This window comes from Megalobrama amblycephala, linkage group LG23 (assembly GCF_018812025.1).
Source record: "Megalobrama amblycephala isolate DHTTF-2021 linkage group LG23, ASM1881202v1, whole genome shotgun sequence".
In the NCBI taxonomy this organism is placed as follows: Eukaryota; Metazoa; Chordata; class Actinopteri; order Cypriniformes; family Xenocyprididae; genus Megalobrama; species Megalobrama amblycephala.
The window spans coordinates 8,994,841-9,018,894 of record NC_063066.1 but is presented as its reverse complement, the minus strand read 5'-3'; the positions used below and the strand labels follow the sequence as shown (position 1 = coordinate 9,018,894).

The window sequence follows — 24,054 nt, the reverse complement described above, 5'->3', positions numbered from 1 at the left end:
AATTCACATATTAAAGTTTAGCAATAGATGAAATGGGTCAACAAAAACAATAATTATAATAATAATACTAATGCATACTGAGTTGTTAGTTAGACCTAAAAATGGCTGTCCACCAACATTTACCATCCAACCTGACAGAACTGGAGAGGATCTGCAAGGAGGAATGGCAGAGGATCCCAAAATCCAGGTGTGAAAAACTTGTTGCATCTTTCCCAAAAAGACTCTGTATTAGATCAAAAGGGTGCTTCTACTAAATACTGAGCAAAGGGTCTGAATACTTAGGACCATGTGATATTTCAGTTTTTCTTTTTTAACAAATCCGTCAATATGAGGTGCTGTGTGTACATTAATGAGGAAAAAAAATGAACTTAAATGATTTTAGCAAATGGCTGCAATATAACAAAGAGTGATAATTATATTTATTATATATTTAAAAATATTATTTTATATTATTATCTTTATACATATTTTATGTTGAATAATTCTTAAACTTGATTATGCAGATATGAATTTTATGTATAGTAATGACTTCATATCAGAAAACTTAATGCCTAAAATGATCTAACATTTTTCGCAGTAGTATGTGAAGTCCTCAAAAGACCGTAGTATAGTGTCAAGGGGCAGTAGACAGTGCCTGGGGCAGTGAAGTACCTTCATATTTTGATAAATGCCCACACAGTTTCTGTAATTATGAGATAATGGCTTAGGTCAATGTCTCTGGCAGTCCATTTAAAGTTGAAGGTGAGGGATCACATGCCCACAAGCCATGAAAGTTTCTACTAATGACTATGGTCAGACTTTCCATTAAACCACATATCTTGGATTTTCCTGAGCCGGTTTGTAACCGAGGAACACACCGAGTTTGTGCGAGCCGAAGGCTTTTATTGCACTGTTATTTACTTTATCTTTCCCAAACTGAATCTTACCCTCGTGTGCTCCATGCTGTGGAAGTCTGAGGTACATTCTTTCATTAAAATCTTCCAGTTGCACTGTAAGACAACAGACGGCTTTGCTTTAGTCCATTAACTCTCCTGCCTCCCTGGCAGAGGAGCCCTATTCATAATCATATACTTCGTATACTTTTCATCAGCCCGTTGACTTTCCACTTCTTTTAATTGTGCACATATATTGATGTCTTTGAAGCAAGTCTAGAAAGAAACGTCATAATTCATGTGTCGTTGTTCTATAATTCATGCTTCTAATAACATCCTTTTAACATTTTTCTGTATTTTAACACAGCATGTTTTCCCCACAGCCCACATTAAACTTGCATGCTGATAGCTTTATAAATGGTTCTTAAGATCGCTCTTATGCATGCATCTGGCTGCGCTCTGTGTCTTCAGGCTTGTTAAGGAGGAGCGTAAGGCTGAAGTGTGTACACAGCACTCACCGAGCCTCCGTCAGAGCCGTCTTTTTCATCTGAGCTCTAACAGGGATACTTGCATGCCTGAGGCCTTTGAGCAAGGCTGCAGGATGGATTCAGGAATTTCTAGAAATTTTAGTTAATAAGGAAGGAAGTTAGCAAGGCTCACATATGAAAGAAGCCTAGAGAACTCTAGAGAAATGCTGTTCAACCAGGAGTCCCTGAAAGTTTTCCAAAGGGTCAGTGGTAAAGACGTATAATACAATACACAATAACTAACTAACTAATGATTTGTTAAGCTTTTTATTAGTTAATGGGCGCGATGACATGATTCTCATTTTTTGAAGGCAATAATTTATTAAAAAATGTTTATTAAAAAATATTTTTAATATTTTGGGGGAATATAAAGTAAAAAATATTAACTGTCCTGATATCATAACGATTGCAAAAATGTTTCATTAAAAAATGAAATGCTAGATTGCATCTCTCAGTGGTCCTTTGCAAGTAATAGTCTTATGTTTTAGAAATAAATCTCTTAAAATAGCAGATAATTTGACCTTTTTATGACATAACCAGGTTTTAAAATGACATTAGTTTGAATATTATGAGTTATGTAGTTTATGACATTTGTTCAGATTTTAAAATGTCATGATGCAACCTCGCAAAAACGTAATGATATTTATAAATTATGATATTTGTGAAAAAAATTAAGATCATGTTTTCAAGGTTTAGGCCTGTGTAGAATATAATATTTTATACTTAATGTGGTTATGCCACATCAAAAATGTAAACTTTTGCTTAAAATGGCTTAAAAGTTTTTTTTCAAAACCATATAACACATACATAGGCCTATATTTCTAGGAATTTGGATGTTTTAAACTAGATTTTAAAGGGAACCTATTATGGCCTTTTTCAAAGTCTCGATTTTGTTTTTTTGGGTCCACTAGAAGAAGTTTTCAAGCTTGAATGTTCGAAAACACATTATGTTTCCACATATTTTACATTATTGCATCACCTCTCATCCCAGTATGAAGCCCCTCCTTCTAAAAGCACAGTGTGCTCCTATTGGTCAGCTGGACCAGTGTGTTGTGATTGGTCAACCGCTTCGAGTGTGTTTGGGAACTCGGCCAAGCCACGCCCCTTTTTTGAGTATGACTTGGGTGGGAATTATTTAATGAGGAATACTGTGACATGCTCCAGAAGAAAACTCTAGACAATCGAGGTGTTTCAGGGAGCGGTGCTTATTGATATAGAGAATAACTGACTTTGGAGTGACTTTATGCTTTGTAACTTTGCAGACCTTTTCATGCTTCAACAGCAGCATTACACACTAAAGAAAGTTGAAAATGTAAAAAAAATACATAATAGGATGCCTTTAAAATATTTTTCTTTATCTTGGACATTTTTATTTGTTAGTTATTAACCTTGAGTAATTTAGTGAGTAAATCTATCTGTAAATCTATAATGAATTGGCTGAATGTCTGGGTGGGTCAAATGAAGTCTATATGGTCACATTCTCAATGCACAATATTTCTTCTGTAGACCGAGGCATCTAGATTTTTTCAAACAAATGTTTTCTGCTCCATTTTCAGAAGACAAACAATCTAATCAGCCGTATTTATGAGCAGTCTTTACTTAGAGACTGTGATGTAATATTTGTTTATGCTTCTCTGTTGGGAGCAATCTCCCTCCTGTAAAGTCCTTCACTTTTCCCTGACAGCTCGCAACTTCTCTAATAAAGTACATTTATCATCTGCAAACAGCAGACGTGCCGATGAAATTGTCTGTTTTGCTGAAGATAATTACTAAATCTGTCTGAGTTCTTTCTCCTTTCATACCTGCTCTCCTCTGCCAGCTCTCTCCCCTCCCCTCTACTCGCTACGCTATTGACAGCTTAATAAATTTGCCTCGGAATCTGAAATTAGCTCGATCGTATCTGTCACCAGTCCTTTGCAAGTATTGATTTTGGATATTAAGCCTGACGTTGTGCATATGAAAGGTGTCGTCTATACGATATGGCAGGTTTGCCCATAATTTTTCGTTTCATATCCGTATTGGTGTGCTGCTGATGTGTGATCAGAAAGTGTGGGGTTTTTCATGCCGTTGTTGGTTTTTGATAGCATGTGATGTTAATGGGTTTATTTACCCATTCCTAACAGGCGCTGTGTGCTTAGTAGATCAGCATTTTTTTTTTCTTTCCCCTAAGGCGATTTCTTTGACATTTTATCTTCACATTTTCATATGGGATTTAAAATTTGGCAGCACTTAAATCTCCTGCATTTTAATCTCTTGCATGGTCTATTAAATTATTTCAATCAACAAACTTGTAGAGTACATTTTTAAGACTTCTTGTTGGATTCGTATTCTCATCTTTGCTGGTGAACTGGTAAAGTGTGCCAATTTAATATGTCATAGTTCATTCAACAATTTTTCAGTACTACTGACTAGGATAGGGATGGGAATCATAAGGAATTTAATGAATTTAATGGTTCTGATTCCTCTTAATTCTTTTAATTTTGAGGAAGAAATATTTGGAAAGCAGAAATGCAATTCTGTTGCCAAATGCTGGAATCATTTTCATAATAAATGTGCAACAATAAAGAACAAATATTTGGTAAATTTTATTTTAAAAAAAATAAAATAACACATTTCAAACTATTTTTTGTCCCTAAAATTAAAGTTTTTTCTTCAAAATATTTATTATGTTCTTTTATGAGAGTTAGTTGAAATGTAGTTGCAGAGTTACTTAGCAGAATGTCTAAAGTACAAACCCGATTCCAAAAAAGTTGGGTCACTGTCCAAATTGTGAATAAAAAAGGAATGCAATAATTTACAAATCTCATAAACTTATATTTTATTCACAATAGAATATAGATAACATATCAAATGTTGAAAGTGAGACATTTTGAAATGTCATGCCAAATATTGGCTCATTTTGGATTTCATGAGAGCTACACATTCCAAAAAAGTTGGGACAGGTAGCAATAAGAGGCCGGAAAAGTTAAATGTACATATAAGGAACAGCTGGAGGACCAATTTGCAACTTATTAGGTCAATTGGCAACATGATTGGGTATAAAAAGAGCCTCTCAGAGTGGCAGTGTCTCTCAGAAGTCAAGATGGGCAGAGGATCACCAATTCCCCCAATGCTGCGGCGAAAAATAGTGGAGCAATATCAGAAAGGAGTTTCTCAGAGAAAAATTGCAAAGAGTTTGAAGTTATCATCATCTACAGTGCATAATATCATCCAAAGATTCAGAGAATCTGGAACAATCTCTGTGCGTAAGGGTCAAGGCCAGAAAACCATACTGGATGCCTGTGATCTTCTGGCCCTTAGACGGCACTGCATCACATACAGGAATGCTACTGTAATGGAAATCACAACATGGGCTCAGGAATACTTCCAGAAAACATTGTCGGTGAACGCAATCCACCGTGCCATTCGCCGTTGCCGGCTAAAACTCTATAGGTCAAAAAAGAAGTCATATCTAAACATGATCCAGAAGCGCAGGCGTTTTCTCTGGGCCAAGGCTCATTTAAAATGGACTGTGGCAAAGTGGAAAACTGTTCTGTGGTCAGACAAATCAATGTTCTTTTTGGAAAACTGGGACGTCATGTCATCCGGACTAAAGAGGACAAGGACAACCCAAGTTGTTATCAGCGCTCAGTTCAGAAGCCTGCATCTCTGATGGTATGGGGTTGCATGAGTGCGTGTGGCATGGGCAGCTTACACATCTGGAAAGGCACCATCAATGCTGAAAGGTATATCCAAGTTCTAGAACAACATATGCTCCCATCCAGACGTCGTCTCTTTCAGGGAAGACCTTGCATTTTCCAACATGACAATGCTAGACCACATACTGTATCAATTACAACATCATGGCTGCGTAGAAGAAGGATCCGGGTACTGAAATGGCCAGCCTGCAGTCCAGATCTTTCACCCATAGAAAACATGTGCCGCATCATTAAGAGGAAGATGTGACAAAGAAGACCTAAGATAGTTGAGCAACTAGAAGCCTGTATTAGACAAGAATGGGACAACATTCCTATTCCTAAACTTGAGCAAGTTGTCTCCTCAGTCCCCAGACGTTTGCAGACTGTTATAAAAAGAAGAGGGGATGCCACACAGTGGTAAACATGGCCTTGTCCCAACTTTTTTGAGATGTGTTGCTGCCATGAAATTTAAAATCAACTTATTTTTCCCTTAAAATTATACATTTTCTCAGTTTAAACATTTGATATGTCATTTACGTTGTATTCTGAATAAAATAGTGAAATTTGAAACTTCCAAATCATTGCATTCTGTTTTTATTCACAATTTGTACAGTGTCCCAACTTTTTTGGAATCAGGTTTGTAGACCATTGAAATAAAGAGTAACCAGAAAGCCAAATAAATAACAGAATTTTCCTTTTTGAGTTAACTATCCGTTTAAGTATACAACATGCAGGACTAATTATGTTTTTGATAATATTTGCATGGTTTTAAGGGTAGGGTTAGGGTTTGGGGTAGGTTTGGAGCTTAGTAAAGCCTCACACAATATCACAAACCACACGTAATGCTGGTTGCACATTTTGATGAGTTATTATTTCGCTGTCAAGATGTTACCTACATTTTTTACACACTTCACACTGTCCTACTACATCTGACAGCTTCTTTTGTGCCTCACAAAGCACAATACCCATGTTTTAACTTGAAAAATTACTGTTAGCACCAGGGCTCCGAACAGTGTTGGCAACTAATTTTTAGGGGAAGTTGCTAAAGGCGGGTTGATTTGTTGCTAAAAGTTTCTGAAAGACTTGGTGATGTCATTGCGTGATGACGTCATGACGTAACCATGAAAAACTGCATTATTGCGCAGAACAGCCTACACATAAAAAATATGATTTGAAATATGTTAATTTAGATTCGTTAATAAAAATAATAGTAAGGGTCCCTTACTATTGGGTTACAACTTAACAAATAATGTCCTGGCAGAAAATCACCAGTAGGCTACCTTTTTTCGTTTTTTCTACAACTTTTTTCTTACAGTGTACCTAACGAAAGAACAATAGGTACAAACTTATAACATTCTGTATCATAAATGAACAATTATTATTGAACAATTGCAACTATCAATTTAATTCACATATGATGTGTTGCTGCTGTTAGGGGCCGTTCCGTTAGCTTTCTCCTTCTTTCCAAAGCGCTTGCACTCCCGTGGTGTCTGTCGTTGCAACCATGAACTGCGCTCTCCACGAAGACGAGGAAGTTTCAACAAAGAATTAATTGATTTCTAGCCCTTGCATTAGCTTTACTACTAGATACTAGATACTTGATACTACTAAGCGTAGCGTCTGGGTATGCAGGGTATGCATGTGCATATGGGGGCGGATTGGGGGCCCGCCATTACGAGCTTAACCCTAAAGTGTACTTCGGGACGTCCGCTTGCAGCCCAATTTTTGTGATGGCACGGACAGTGTGTGTAATGTACAACAACCCTTAAAATGGTCCATGCCATGTCTTAGTGATGATCTATTATATTTGACCGGTATTCCTTTTCTGTCATTTTTAAAGTGGATTTTTTAAACTTATGCATGTGTTAGTAGTACAGAATTTGAAATGAGTCATATTGGTTTTCTGAAAAAATTGCAACGTCTGCACATTTTAAGATACTGCACAAGATGTGAATAAATGTAACTTGTACCAGTGGCGTAGCAAGTCAGCCCCAGGCCCATATGCATAATTTTTTTTACGGGCCCCCTCGCGATTTTTTTTCGGTGGGGGGGGGCCTTAAAGCTGGCTAAAAATGCTTTGGTGGACACACGGCCACGTAATTTGCTTCAGACTAAAAATGTTGACACAGTGAGGAATATTAAAAGCGTTTTCACCAGCAGAGGTTTGTGTTTTGTCAGTCATTAGAATGGCTAATGTTTCATCCTACCTGTGAGATTGTCCTACCAGGGCCTACTGCGCATGTGCACTTCAATATTATATATTTTTTTTAATACATATTTGCATTGTTTTAAGGGTAGGTTTAGCTTTAAGGTAGGGGTAGGTATGGATGTTAATAAAGCCTCAAACCACATGAATATGATGCTGGTAGCACAATCTGATAGGCAGCATTTTCGTTGTCGAATTGTGCTACCTTTTAATGGGAGGTAGCAAAATCTGACAAGCTGAACCCTAATAATGACTAAACCTGACTGAATCTGAATGCAGGAACATTAAGTAATACGCTATATCTACTCCATAAAATTTTGGCAACAGATTACAAGCAATATCATTAATTAAATTCAACAAATAGAATTGAGTTGGAATTAATCAAATTAATTCCTTAAATGTCAACCATTTAAAACGAGTGAAATTTAAGCAAAATTTAAACAAAAATCTGAATAACAGACAGCATTGAAGACACCTGATGATAACAAGCAGAATCACTGAAGGAAAGAGAAATACATGAATTAACAGAGGTTTAGATGTTGATGTTGATTTTATTGAAAATGTTTAGTCACCATTATGGTTATCAGTGTTTCATTTAGTTGGGCAGTTTGACTATTTGCTTTTTATGTCAATTTGTGGTTTTTGTAATGCTGCTAATTTTACACATAATGTTAAATGGTTGACTTTTAAGGAATTCATTTGATTAATTCTAACTCAATTCCTATATATTGAATTTAATTAATAGTATTAATAGTCGATATTGAGTCAATTTTATTGAGTACTTTTTACAGTGCATCACTTTAAGTTATATCTGCTGCTGTTCACTGGAGAACATGTTCCTCTATGAGAAAGTGTGCTAGACTATGAATGTTTATTCTGTTTTATTTTTACCCCGTCCCTTTTAGTCTGACGCTCCACAATAGTTATGACAGTACTCCAAAGTGCTGCAAAAAGCCTCTCTTAAACACAGCAGTGACACTTTCCTCTCTGCCCAGATTGTGTTATGCCCTCCTTTTCTCCTACCCCATCATCATCTTCTGTGTCTGTGTGAACTGGAGCATTGGGACTCTTCTGAAGTTTGTTTACAGCACTATCAATCAACCTAGTGCCACCTCCACCCCCTCAGGTAGCTGACACTTCATTTGGCTCTGGTTTAAAAGCATGCTCTAAGATTCATGAGATGACAGAGAGTGACTGAGAACAAAGTTGCATGTAGGATGCTCTTTGAAAATAAGTAATGGAAATGAACATTTGAAAGGGCTGAAGCTTTGCCGAAGCATAAGTTCTCTCGTTGCATGTGTAATCGCAAGATAATTGGCCACATTTCCAAATGTGAATCCGAAGCCCCAGGGAAAACAATTGCAATAGTCTCACTGATTTTCATAGCAGCTGTTTCCTAGTCCTGGTTCACATGAAGAGAGGTCTGTTTGCCCGGAATGCAATGGAATCCCATAATTCTCTCTGCCCAAAACAATCCTGTAAATGTGTTATTCACTAGTTAATCAATGTCTGAAGTTCTGCAAGAGGAGACATGAGTACTATTGTGTGTTGTTTTTTTTCTACTTCAGTGGGAAATCATTTGCAATTCACAAAGTAACATTTAAAATGTGAGGAGATTTGATGTTTTATGCTTATTTATGAAAAGAGCTAATAGATAAATGAACTTCTGTAAGATTTAGGTCATGTCCAATTCACAGAATATAGGCCTATGTATTAAATCCTCCTAGCCATTAACACACCGGAGACTTAATCAGGCATTGGTCATTTTTATTTTCTGTTTCCTTGATGTTTGATTCAACAGAGATCAGATAGCATTGCTCTCTATCTTTTCCCACAGGGCATTAACATTTTTAGATCATTATTCATATGTGAGCCAAGAACTGAAGAACCTTCTTCCAGAGAACATATTTCTCAATAGGCTTTTCTCTCCCAGCAAATCCAATTACGCCTCTTTGATAGATAACCTTCAAATCTCGATTCCAGAATAACACGTGTCAACAAATCACCTCTTCATTCACTTCATCCCTCTAAACAAGACGTTCCTGTCAGTGTGTTGACTTTTTTTCTGTTCATTCGTGTCTCTTTCATCCAATTCACATGGGGAATTTCACCGCTTCAGACTTTAAATGGACAAGTTTTGCATAGTAGTGGTCTCTTGGGGTCCGTCTTTACACTGATTATCATTAATGAGTGTTTGTTCTCTGCTAATCAGTACGGTATAAGACAAGAAGATAAAATGCAATGCACAGAAATTAAATAACATTTAAGTTGCAGGTTTAATAGGTAATATGCACCATTTTCTGCAGCTCTCTCTGAGGCTTGGCTCACAAAGCAAACATATTTTCAGATGGAATTTATAAAGTGCCACATCTGTTTACTTATTTATTGCAATGGCTGTAACAAATCTTGTGTCTCTCTCCTATTCTTCAGGCTCAGATCTGCAGGTGTGCCAGCCGAAAGGCCTGACCTGCTGCTCTCGCAAAATGGAGGAGCGTTACCTGCTCATTGCCAAACAGAATATGGAGTCAAGTCTTCAGGCCACCAGCGCTCAGCTTAAAGTTCTCATCATTCAGAATGCTGCTCTCTTTCAAGGTTAGTTTCTGCAGCAACACAATGAATAATAAACACTGGGACTGATTCACGAAACTTCATGGAATTTCCGTTTGCAAAGTAAGTTTTGCATAGATTGTCGCAGTGAGTTGTGAAGCATGTGTAAAGGTGTGGTAACATTAGCGAAATTTCTCGGGCAAAAAAGGCCATTGTCTGTTGTCAATAGTGTAGTGTAGTTAGCAACAGATTACAAGCAATATCATTAATTAAATTCAACAAATAGAATTGAGTTGGAATGAATCAAATTAATTCCTTAAATGTCAACCATTTAAAACGAGTAAAATTTAAGTAAAATTTAAACAAAAATATCTGAATAACAGACAGCATTGAAGACACCTGATGATAACAAGCAGAATCACTGAAGGAAAGAGAAATACATGAATTAACAGAGGTTTAGATGTTGATGTTGATTTTATTGAAAATGTTTGGTCACCATTATGGTTATCAGTGTTTCATTTAGTTGGGCAGTTTGACTATTTGCTTTTTATGTCAATTTGTGGTTTTTGTAATGCTGCTAATTTTACACATAATGTTAAATGGTTGACTTTAAAGGAATTCATTTGATTAATTCTAACTCAATTCCTATATATTGAATTTAATTAATAGTATTAATAGTCGATATTGAGTCAATTTTATTGAGTACTTTTTACAGTGCATCACAAGTTATATCTGCTGCTGTTCACTGGAGAACATGTTCCTCTATGAGAAAGTGTGCTAGACTATGAATGTTTATTCTGTTTTATTTTTACCCCGTCCCTTTTAGTCTGACGCTCCACAATAGTTATGACAGTACTCCAAAGTACTGTTGTCAATAGTGTAGTGATTTATGAAGCACTTCTCACGTACAAGTTACTGTCAAACCAAGCAGCTTTCTGTTGGTCTACCTAACGAATCTGTACGATTAACTTTAACCCTTTGCAAAATGTGCATGGGGAAATCTTTCACTGCCCTCATGCGAAATTCCTGATTGTATGTATTACTATTGAAATTACTGGATTTCACTCACAAAATTTTGTCGAACAGTGGTAAATGCGACTGCACCTTAAGATTTGCAGTTCCAGATGCGCTAGTGAGACCTTGAGTTAAGTGCGAGGGAGGTTGGTCTTTTATGTCAAATCGGCAATAATAAAGAAATTAAGAAATGAAAAAATGTGCTTTTGTGGAGTCAGATGTGACTGGTTTTATAATAAGAGGACATTTAGGTATAAAACTGAATTGTTTGTTGATTGCATCATCAGTTCACATATTTTGGTTCCTTGTTAAAAAGGCATCAAAGGGGCAATTCGGACACTTGCAGAAATCCATTGGAGGCTCATTGCAAAGGCACCTGATCGACTGTTGTGTGCATGTGATACTAAGCAGACCAGAGGCCTGTTGCATGAGGTTAGTTGAACCAACTCTAAGTTTCAGAGTAAGTTTAGAGTTGAAAAAAACATACAAATCCAACCTGGTTTAGTTCCGGTTCAGCAGGCTCACAACTCTGTCAACTCAGGGTTTGCGATTAACTCTGAAGCGCCTGCACCCGAAAGAGTGTCATGTGCAGCGAACAGCCAATCACACAGTACATGGAGAGTGTCAGTTTGATTCACTTCTCACAATAGAGATGGCACAGTTCACTTCTTTGTTGAAAATGAGATTGTTATGAAAAATATCATGAATTTAAACACATTTACAAGGCAGGAATAAACGCTGCTGCAGCGAGAGTTTGAGAAGGCAGCTGAATGAAAATATCTGGCTTTATCAATGGATTATATTATATTATATTATATTATATTATATTATATTATATTATATTATATTATATTATATTATATATATATTATATTATATTATATTATATTATATTATATATATATTATATTATATTATATTATATTCATAATTAGATATACCAAATAACTAGCCGAAAGAGGCGGGACAATTTTGTCTCTAAATTTCTTTTCACTATAAACGGCTTTGGAGCGAGAGATGTGGCTGTGGCTTTATAGCATCAGATATGACACCTTGCTCACAGCTGATTGGTCCAGTTTTGGTTTGTGATCTTTAACCCAGAATAAAACCTGCTCCAGAGCAGGTTAATTGTGTAGCGTAAGTTACCATGGGAATGAACACAGCTATAAACCAGAAAACCTTTTTGAGCCAGAAAACACAGTTTGCCCAGACTAATCTGAAACTTACCTGGGTTGGGATTGAAACCGGCTTCATACAACAGGCCTCAGGACTATTTTCTATTATATAGAAATCTTTTATAATTTGCATTTTTGTCTACATCTTAAGCAAAATCTTAATGAAAGTCTTTCATTGTGCATAATATATAAACTAATGACATTTTAGTGGTGTGACAGTCTACAGCTAGCCTGACTACGTCAGACTTCCTACTTCCGCTCAATTTCATTTCGCTTCTGTACTCAGTCTGATACAGCGTCAGAGCTTTGTGTTTGCCACCGGTCTGGAAACAGCCGGGCCAATCAACGAACAGAGGGCGGGCTGAGAGCCGTGACGTAGATGCTAAGCGCCGAGTTTTACATTGTAGGTTAGAGAAATCGAAAACCGAAACGGCCGCGGAAATGGGAAACGAGACACGGGATGCAAACTTCGGGATGCATTAACTTCGCATAATCTGCAAAAGTCGTTTACAGCCATGTTCACTCCGGTATTTCGCTCACATCATCATGTGTTTACAACAGGTTTACAGTGGAAGTTCAATCATAGATTTGAGTTCGATGCATGATGTCTGTGCTTCGATGCGGCTGTACAGGCGGATAACATACGTCATAACTAAACGTATCTGATTGGCTTACGGGTAACCAATGATTTTAAACTTCAGACAAGCGTCCCCTAGTGAGAGAGAAAACACTTCTCTATTATGCCATTCCAGACTCTGTCTACGAAGCAAAGTGAAGTAGCAGAGTCTGGTATTACCAGGCTAGTCTACAGCAAGCTCTGATATAAACTGTGATATAACCATTAAATCTAGTTATTTTTCACTATATTTTTGACTCCTATTATATTCACTACCATTTAAAGTTTGGGGTCTTTTGGATTTAAAAAAAATGTTTTTTTTAAAGAAATTCATGCTTTTATTCAGGAAGGATGAATTAAATTAATCAAAAGTGACAGTAAAGACATGTATAATGTTATAAAAGATTTCAAATCAGTGCTGTTCTTTTGAACTTTCTATTCATCAAAGAATCCCGAAAAAAATGTATTACAGTTTCCACAAAAACAGCACAAGTGTTTTCAACATTGATACTGATTAGAAATGTTTCTTGAGAATCAAACCAGCATATTAGAATAATTTCTGAAGGATCATGTGACACTGAAGACTGGAGTAATGATGCTGAAAATTCAGCTTTGATCACAGGAATAAATTACATTTTAAAATATATTAAAATAGAAAACTGTTATTTTAAGTTGTAAATATGTTTTACAATAATACAGTTTTTACTGTATTTTTAATCAAATAAATGCAGCCTTTGTGAGCATAAGAGACTTTTTTCAAAAATATTAAAAAATCTTTCTGACCCCAAACTTTTAAAAGCTAGTGTAGATTAGACGGCTTCCGTTTGAGTGTAAAAGTACCTGCCAACCTCTCTTTAATTTCAAAGTCACTTCTGCAACACTGACTGGAGGATATAAATGGATAGTGGCATATGTGTTGATTGATAAATGAATCTTCCTGATTGGCCAGTTTAATGAATCATGTAATTTGGCGTGAGTGGGTCTCCCCCACTAATTGCGTTGCACTAACCATGTTAGCATGGTGGATTTGGTTAGATCCTGTCTGTTCAGGGAGGTGGTTCAATGCTAATTGCTTCAGCATTAGGCCTGAGAGAAATTCCCAAACAGCCCACAGAATTTCTGAAATGTGCTCTTGTCTCGTCGTGTTTTTCCCCTGCACGCTCCCGCAGGGAATTGCGAGCGGGCCTTGTTTGCAATCTTCTGTGCTGCTCTCCCCATTGCTTTTGATTCTTTTGTACTTTTCGAGGCTGACACAGATCAAAGGGCTCTGCTCTCCACTCCAGCATCCTCCATCCCTTCCCTTCACTCGACTCCCATCAGCCCCTGCTGCCCCTCCCCACGCTAGCCTGGCTTTCTCACACACCGCAAGCAGCGCCAAAGAATCGGCTCTTTGAAGTCAACTTTGCCAAACAATCATAAAAGTTAAGAGGCTCTGTCAGAGGGACTTTTTCAGGGCATCCAGTGATGAGCTCTGCGCGCCAGTTTTTCGGGTCCCCTGATTGGTCTCACATTGCAGTTAGTCACAGTGTGTCTCTTTTGATTCATGTCAATGGCTCGGTTAAACGCCTCTAAAATCTTATACGGAATCAGCCTATGGGTGATAAAAGAGAAACGTGGCATGTGAAGACTTCACTTTGTGATTCAGCCTGTCCTACAAACCAGGGGTGTAAAAACGATCTGAAAAATGGGGTGGACACAATATAAGGATGGTAGCGTAGTATAGCATAATACAATTTGATATCATCCTTATATGATTATATGAATTTGTTAACCTGGGAACTTCAGGGGATACTTGATATACAGGATGCCTCTCATGTCCTCTATCATGAGGTGATTTAAGGCTTGTTTAACACAGGACGTTTCTTGTGTTCAAATAGAACAAAGTGCACTGGAACAGAACGCAGGTGTTGCAGAATACAGGTGTCTCCATTTTTAAATGCTAAAGCGGTAGAAGACATTAATTTATCCAATGTTTTTAAAGTAAAAACAAATAAAAAACAGATTGATACATCCTTTCCATTCCATAGACACCTTCCTTCATCAGATGATGCAGTGAACCACAGTAGCTGCGTTTCCATTACTCTTCAAATTGCGCAAATTGAAGTTGCGAATTGAAAATACGCCCAACAGAAACACATAAATTTCGCAAAAACTCCCATATATCGCAAAAAAAACTGTTTATGCTCACATGAGGTGGTTTTTAGGCAATTAGAAAAAGGAATATTTTGTAAAACTACAATAGAAACTGTTTTTTCGCATTTACAGATCACCTGGCGTATGTAAAAGTTGATCATTCTTTAAAGGTGCCATCGAACGTTTTTTTACAAGATGTAATATAAGTCTAAGGTGTCCCCTGAATGTGTCTGTGAAGTTGCAGCTCAAAATACCCCATAGATCTTTTTTAATTAATTTTTTAAACTGCCTATTTTGAGGCATAATTAGAAATGCGGCGATTCAGGCTGCGGCCCCTTTAAATCATGCGCTCTCCGCCCCCTCCCGAGCTCTCGACTCTATCACAGCATAAACACAGTTCACACAGCTAATATAACCCTCAAAATGGATCTTTACAAAGTGATCGTCATGCAGCATGTCTAATCGCGTAAGTACAGTGTTTATTTGGATGTTTACATTTGATTCTGAATGAGTTTGATAGTGCTTCGTGGCTAACGGCTAATGATTTATAAAGAATGTCAAGTTGTGTTTATGAATTCACTTTTATACCTACAGACTGCAAGTGTTTAAAAATGAAAATAGCGACGGCTCTTGTCTCCATGAATACAGTAAGAAACGATGGTAACTTTAACCACATTTAACAGTACATTAGCAACATGCTAACGAAACATTTAGAAAGACAATTTACAAATATCACTAAAAATATCAAGATATCATGGATCATGTCAGTTATTATTGCTCCATCTGCCATTTTTCGCTGTTGTCCTTGCTTGCTTACCTAGTTTGATGATTCAGCTGTGCACAGATCCAGACGTTAATACTGGCTGCCCTTGTGTAATGCCTCGATCATGGGCTGGCATATGCAAATATTGGGGGCGTACATATTAATGATCCTGACTGTTACGTAACAGTCGATGTTATGTTGAGATTCGCCTGTTCTTTGGAGGTCTTTTAAACAAATGAGATTTATATAAGAAGGAGGAAACAATGGAGTTTGAGACTCACTGTATGTCATTTCCATGTACTGAACTCTTGTTATTCAACTATGCCGAGGTAAATTCAATTTTCAATTCGATGGCACCTTTAAAGATGGCACAGTATGTTTGGACACAAAGACAAGACTGAGTTCTTTATTAAACTCATTAAAGACAAAATAAATACTGGATTCTAAACAACAAAGAAATGCCACAAATTAATTAAGACCTTGAAGCAGATAGGAGGGAGAAACACCCAGAAACACCTCGTACGTCGCTGCTCCCAAGTATAAGGGGCTTTCCTTGCCATTAATGCTTGGATAACATGCCTAGATCCAATTAATTCCCATCGGACAATATCAAGTCCTGCCCTACATTTTTTCTTGTTCAAGAAGCCGTTCCACTCAGATATGTCACAATATAGGCATGAAAATACTGTCACAACTTCCGTTTCATGTCAAATTTAACATTATGAGTGACACTGAATGATTGTTCATTATCTGAAGTTAAGTAAGAAAGATTATCTAGATCACGTTCGCTGGATACACAATATTTCTGCCAGCTGTTGAACTGATCTGGTGATTAATGGAACGCTGGAGGGAATCATTTAGAGCTAAAGATGAATGCCAAACCCTGGTGAAAACTCGAGTCAGGTGGTTTGGTTTCACATGTCATTCAGATTGACAGACAATTTTAATTCCTGTTAGCGGGATAAAGCGAGATCTGCAGTGCCACACGGAGCTGCTTTTAGCCACTTTGGGAAGGTACACAGCATGTAAATGACACAGGCTCTTTTTTATTCGGAAACAAATTAACAGGTAATCCCCATTTCAAAGACTGTAATATAAAAAGAGAGTCATGCTTAATTTATCCATTTTCTCATCCTCAGATCCACCCTTGAAAGACATGCTTTAGGTATTGATGTGTGTGAGCACAGAGCCAGAATGAGTTCTGGGTGAGTGTGTCTGCTGCATAACAAATTGTTCCCAATATAAGATAAAAGTCAACTTTATTTGTAGTGACTTCTCAAACCAATAATAGCTTATCATAAATCTACAAAGAACATAGAAGAGAAAATGAGCTTAACATTTTTTTTTTTTTGCATTCTGTGTATATTGCTTTAGGACATGGCTAATAAAAGAGAGATATGGAAAACACATTGCAAATTTCTGTTTACTGCTTGAAATATCAGCCTCAAAAACATTTGGATCTGTGGTCTTCAACAGGGGGTCCATGGCAGTACTGCAGGGGGTCTGCAAATTAGAGAGAAAATGTGTGTTAAATAAAAATACAATATTAACCAAAGATAGTTGAGCAGCTGTAGTTCAGCTGAATATTTCATTGCCTTTCCCATATTATATATCACTCTGTACTCTACCGTTCAAAAGTCTGGGTTTATTTAGAAAGAAATTAATACTTATATTCCGCAAGGATGATTTAAATTGACATTTATAATGCAGCTTTATAAATGCAGCCTTGGTGAACATAAGAGACCTCTTTACCATTCAAAAGTTTGAGGTTGATTTGATTTTTTTTTTGTGCATCATTGTTGATTATTTGGCACTATACATTTTTTCTGCTCTATTTTTTATTCTTCTTGTACCTTACATTTAACAGAAACATTATAGAGATGAAGTGACGGTACATGCCTGGTCTTACATGTTAAGCAATCAATTACAGCTCATTTATGTGTGGTTTGGGGAACGATAGCTACTCACACACACTTTTGCGATGCTCTAGACAAAGCAGATGTTACTAGCTCTATAGTTTAAACCCAATCAGATCTTTAGAGGAGTAAAAGTACTTTAGACTTCACAGTAGAGAATCCATTAAGACCACATTTAGCTCAGACTGTATGCTCATTTCAAGTTCAGGCTTATGGTTAAGCAAGTCATATTTAGTCAAGCATTACATCATCCTTCATTATCCCTCAATTAGATGTCTGGTTGATGTAGACATTGTGCCAGCCTGTGGTTTGTTTGGTCCCAAGCAGAAATTTAAAAACACAAATCTCCTACAATTCAGTTCTGCTATACCTCAATGCGCCAATTCATCCACTGCGACAGCAAGTAATCAAAGGTTATTTCGGTCGACACTGCATGTCCAATTGTCATCCCAACCTTGTTAGTGCTGCTCGATCTTAAGTGCTTTAGGCGTCTGGTCTTAGTTTCAATCTTTTTTTCCACGTACTGCTTTTTCCCGGCATACTCCTCTCTAATGCTACCCGCTCCGCTCTCTCTCCGGAGTCATTTAGCTCTTTGTCGAAGTTTCACCATAACCCAATAAAGGCCTGGCTGACGGAGAGCTGGACCGGGCTTGAAAGCCATCTGAAGTTGTTTACTCTCCGCCTAGGGCGAATTTAATAACTTAACGATGGTTAGAAACGTCTGTGCCATCTCGCAAACAAGCCCTTTGTGCCTCGTTTGCCTGATGAGTGAAAATATACTTGCCATCACTGCATCTTTCTCAAACAATTATAATTAGTTTTCTCTCACAGGCTTTGTGGATATTTATGGGCTGGTGTCGTAGGGGCACACAGGCTCATCGAGGTCTTTGGTGCTCGATTGAATATGCAGAGTCTAGTGGAGACTGATCCAACAGTCTGGTGTAATCATCAAAGTCTTCTCTCTTCTCAGACTCTGTGCTGTGGTAAAGAGACCAAAATCTCAGAGTGTGAAGAACAGCTTAGAGAGTGACTTTGTCTCTGAAGAGAGACTCAGTAGAGACTTAGACTTCAGGTCCAGCAGAGACACACACTTCAGTAGAGTTTGCTACAGTGCAGTTAGTGAAGCTCTTAGGTGCCTTATGCCATCAAATATCTATTGCTTTCCAAGACAAGCACTGCCCAAGAGATCTGAGGTGTTAAAGGAAAGTGTTTCCCTTAAAGGTCCCGTTTTTCGTGGTTTTTTGAAGCTTTGATTGTGTTTATAGTGTGCAATATAACATGTGTTCATGTTTCGCGTGTAAAAAAAAAACAGTATTTTTCACATAATTTACTTATCTGTATACCGCTGTTTCCACTGTCATAAAAACGGGCTGATGACTTCCTTGTTCTATGAAGTCCCTCCTTCAGAAATACGTAACGAGTTCTGATTGTGCCAGCGGTTCCTGTGTTGTGATTCGACAGCTCTGAGCGCACCGTGCCCGGAAAAGTCACGCCTCTTACCATAACGTGGAGATGCACGCGCTCAGTGTTATTGTAAACATGTCTTTAATTTTACCCTATCAATTTGAGCCGGAATCAGACCCGGTGATTGGACTGCGGGATGAAAATAACAGCGTTTCGACGACATGGCGACAAACACACTCTACAAACGCAACTCTTGTGTATTCCTGTGGGCGGAGGTTTGTCAAAAAACTGTTTTAGTGACGTCATTAAAGAAGGAAGTAGAGGGATGTAGTCCAAACTGGCCGTTCGATGTAGGCGACTTCTGTTAAATAAAATATCTCGCTTGGCATTGAACTTTGAGCTTTAAAATTTTACAGATTTTATTTATACTCTAACAACAACATTACACACTAACTAAAGTTTGAAACATGGGATCACGAAGAATGGGACCTTTAAGCAGGAATAGTGAATTGACAGTAAAGGCCATTATTTTCTCATGTAGCACTTTGTATGTTTAGACTCTTTCTGTAGTTTAGTTTTGTAATAATGGAAAGTATTGCAAGCAATTAACTTTAACAATTTAGATTATTCAGTCAATCATCTCTTTTTTTTTTAAAAGGAGCCACTTATTATAAAATATTTCTATTCTATTATATTCTATTACATTCATGTTTTATTATTCTATAAAAAAAAATTAAGTTGGCTTGAAAAAGCCAACTTACTGTTATGCTATTTTCTTCTGAGACTAAAATTTCCAACTCTAACTCCTCCTAGAGCTTTAACTCTACATACTCCAAACTCGGGTCAGACAGCAGGAACACACTAAGCCGACTGTCGGCCGTCTGGCAGTTTTTGTTCGTCGGCTGACCTAAGTTTTCTCAGTGTGTTCCGCGCCGTTGGCTGAAGTTGGTCCTCGTCGGCTTTTTTTCGGCCGATTCGAAATGTTGAATCGCCGTCGGAGCTCGTCGGTCCGTTGGGCCATCTGATCAATCCGATTGGCTGTTCAGGTACTGCCGCCTGCTGGTTCGGAAAGGCATTTCATCTCACGCAGGCGCAAAACTGACGTGCTACTTGGCCGTCAGCTGTTTAGCGTTGGTTTGGTGTGTCAGGGCAACTTTGGACACAGACGCTACCGACGTGAGCCAACCCTGCAGTCTGCTTTCGTCGCCACTAGTTTGTCGGCGTCGGCTTGGTGTGTTCTGGCCTTTAGTGTGCTATATCTTTTCTAACTGATCCGACTTACGGTTTTCCTAAAAATGCCTATTAAAGCTCGGAAAAATCCCATTGACTTTCATTGACGGAATGTTCAAATGAGCCAAGACTTTCAAATTCCAACTGTCAAAATTCAAATTTAAACTACGGAAGCCCATTAGACTCAAACTCAATTAGACTCAAGTGCCATTCTATGTACTATTTCTAATCCATTGAAACTCATATACCTATCTATCTATCTATCTATCTATCTATCTATCTATCTATCTATCTATCTATCTATCTATCTATCAAAACTACTAAACTAAAACTTTCAAACTTCAAACTTTCAAACTTCAAACTTTCTAGCTAGGCTTTTTCAAGTTTGTCTTCAAACTTTTTAATCTAGTTTATATTTATTTTACTTTATAGAGTAAAAAAAATTCTATTTAGTATTTGGTTAGTTCAGTCAAGGCTTCTTGCGCCAACACTCTCTCCATCCCTAAAACTATGCTGTTTTTGCTGCTGTGTACCTATATAAATGACCTCTATTAGTGTAACGAACGGGAATGTGACAACATAGGTGTGGATCCATGTGCCAGCTTTATTCATAAGAAGAGCGTAGTCAAACAGGCAGTAGGTTGATCACCAGCATACATTAACAGGAAGGCAAGGCAAAAGAGTAATCCAAAAACACAGGCAATGGTCAAGGCAGGCAGCAAACGATCAAAAACAAGAAATCAGTCCAGAGTCAAAAAACACAGGCAAGGCAAGGCAAAGCAGAACAAGGAAACCAGGATAACACAGAATGCGAACATACGACTAAACAATACTTAACTGTGTGTGTGTTTGAGTGCAGCTTATATAGTGTCACTGATGGGAAACAGGTGTGAGTGTGTGATTAGTTCCTAGATGGGGAATTGTGGGAAATGGAGTCCATATAATAAAATTGAACACAGACCCAGAGCACGTTACAATAAGGATTGAGCGGAGTAGGTCATTATTGTGTACATCAGGGCAACCAAGTTGCTGCCTTGTTCAAATACCCACACTTGCGGTCTTTGCACTTGACCACTTGTCTACTTACATGACGTATTTGATTACCCGATGGAACACACTTATAGTGTTGTAAAAAATGCAAGCTCAGAAGCAGTATTCATGGTAGTGTGGGTTTAGTGTGCATTAAGGGCATTGCACTTGGGCATTTTTAAGACATGGAACAGTCTTGCGCACTTACTTCCTGTCGCGTGCATGAGCTCTCAAGTGGCCTCAAGTGTGGGTATGTGGACAAGGCAGCTGACTAGTTAGCGGGTGTTGATGTAAATATGAATGGCGGACATATGTTAGGGGTGTGACAAGACGAGACAAGACACGAGATTGGGTTCACGAGAACGAGACAAGACTTTTACACAGTATTTTTAAGAAATCCTCAATGATAAAATACATGAATAGTAATATAGTCTGCAGGTGCATTTGAAATGTCTTAACCAATCAAATTGTAATGAATGTCATTTCAGTTCTACTTTTTAAGTATGAGTTATCATATGCAGTAAAAGCTTTCATATTGGGAGATATTTGCACGCATCAGGGAGCCGCTTTCAAAATGCGGGGTATAGAAATCGCGTTTGAACGGGCCCTCGCGTTTTACTTTCACTTTCGATTTCGCTTACTCTTTGAATAGGCAGCGGCGATGCTGAGCACGCATTCTACAAGATAAGACTTCAGATGCTTAGGCTCTGTTGTGCAACAAATCCCTCTCCATGGTCTTGTTAGTCATCTCGTCTTACTCTCGTCATGTGATCAGTAAACTCTGATTCCTGCTGCACCACGTACGACTCTGCAGCTCGTGTTTGACGAGCTGGATGGGATTGAAGCGACCGTTATCCATCTGAATTAAAAGGTTTTTATTTCTATAAAAAGCAAAACGAGATTTTGTCGCACCCCTACCATGTGTTAATTGTCACGTTTTGAGTTTGTTTTCTAATCTGTTTTGACCATGGTTACATACTGATTTGAGTACTCAGTTCAGGTGTGCATTGTTAAGATCCCTTGTTTGTTTCTCCTTAGTCTTGCTTCTGGTATTAGTATCCAGTTTTCCATGATATAACCATTAAAGCAAATATGCAAAATGGATGTAAACAAACAAGTGTAAAAGCATTTGATCAAAAGTTCACCAAACATAATGACTCATTGTGCCGAAATGTGCATCTAAACATTAACCACGATGACCGCGGTATTGAGGTCTAATTGTCGCTAATACATTAGCATGCATCTACATGAGTAAAGCTATGAGGAAGCAGTGCTCTCTTGATTATGACAGTAATTACATTGCGAGGTGGCAGACGGTTTGCCTGGTGTTTGTGAATGAGAGTGGTGCATTGGAGCAGGTGATTAGAGTCTGGCCATGAATTAGCAGATGGTGAGGAGGAGAAAGACCTCCTGAGTGTCAATGGGAGCTCAGGAGAGACACCGAGCTGAGGGGAAAATCAGCACCGGGGAGGAAGGGCATCACAGGGCAACAGCTCATCATATATTCCTTCACGCAGATTGTTTCTAATACCCACCCACACAAGTGCGTCTGGCCCAGAAATCTCAAATATTACAACCTCACACCAAAGTTCCTTTGCGTCCTAGTTCTGTCATGAGCACATGTAGCAAGTATACTATTACAAATCCTTCTGCAACATGTTGAAAACCCCCATTTACACCTTCGGCTCCTCCCTGACCAGCTTATTCCTGTCTATCACCCGCTCCGGTGGCTTAACGTTGCGGTTGCATTCCCTGAGGTATGAGCATTTTCCCCTGCTTTGGTTTCAAGCTTGTGCTTTGTCCTGACAGAGTCGGGTTTGTGTGTTTCTAATCACCCTCTGATGTTTGATTTGGACCACACTTTTGGACCACAATTCTGCGGCTGTCTCTTTGTTGATAGTGTGGCATCCAGTCTGCTCTGCATGGGGTGTATTTGCATTTTCATTGTGACTGTGGCTCGGGAAATCTTCAATAGCGGCTGCATTATCGCCCCAGAAAGAAAAGCGAACCACTTTCTGAGAGTTCAATTTAGTGAGAAGTGTGGTATTTCTTTCCAGTGTCTTGCGGTGGTGGAGACAAAGGCTTATTTCTTTACTTTGATGAAGACGTGCTTTATTGTGACTTTTTATTGCTAGGAAGGCCTATCGAGTTGCTGTGGAGCAGGAGAAAAGAAATAGGAAAAGTAGCGCATGACAAACAATGGGCTAAACGGACATGAATTATACATGTTGCAATTTCCCTCTCTTTCTTTCTTTGTTTCCCATTTGAGTTCTCACATAAACTCCACCACCCACTCATAGATATGCACTACGGAGGGCATTAACGCCGGTTTCTTCCTCCGGCCTCATGACACTACATCAATGTGGCAGTAGGTTATATGGAATTTGTTACTCTCACCTCATATTCCCTCTGAGTCTCTGTTAAATGCTGAGTCTCATGGGCAGCGGGCAGTTTGTGTACTCTCTGCTAATACAGGCCGGTTTAATGCGTTTTTCCTGCACACCTCGCCGAATGATGAATGCGTGTGCGTAAGGCGTTTATATCTCCCTCACGATTCCTCAACTCAGCTCTATTCTTTTCTAATCATGCAAAACCGCAAAGTCATTTTCAGCACCGTAAGGTGTAAGATTGCACTCTGTTTGTCTCAGTGATATTGAGAGCGAGGAACATTTAGTAATTATGCTTAATGATCTCTCACAAATGTACAATCTGCCACCATAAACGTCACAGTTCAGTAGACTTCATGACGGGCGGGTTAGAGAGGCGCTTATTTGAGAACGCGGTTTAGTAGATGTGAAGAAACAGCGGATTATATTAAGGAGTAATCCGTCACTATTTTCTGCCATGTGCTGTCCCGTGCAGTGGCTGTTTACGCTATGCTAATGATCCAAATTCTTGCATGACTACCGTGCTGAGATATTTCATCATGGAAAACAAACAAACAA

General features: G+C 38.3%; 1 protein-coding gene across 1 annotated transcript in view; it reads left to right on the top strand.

Annotated features, from left to right (window-relative positions):
- The window catches only part of gpc3 (glypican 3), a 186,129-nt gene that overhangs the window by 10,012 nt on the left and 152,063 nt on the right, over positions 1-24,054 (top strand). Inside the window, exon 3 of the mRNA XM_048177130.1 lies at positions 9,713-9,874. Coding sequence (XP_048033087.1) covers positions 9,713-9,874 — 162 coding nt within the window. The remainder of the gene's footprint in view (positions 1-9,712; positions 9,875-24,054) is intronic.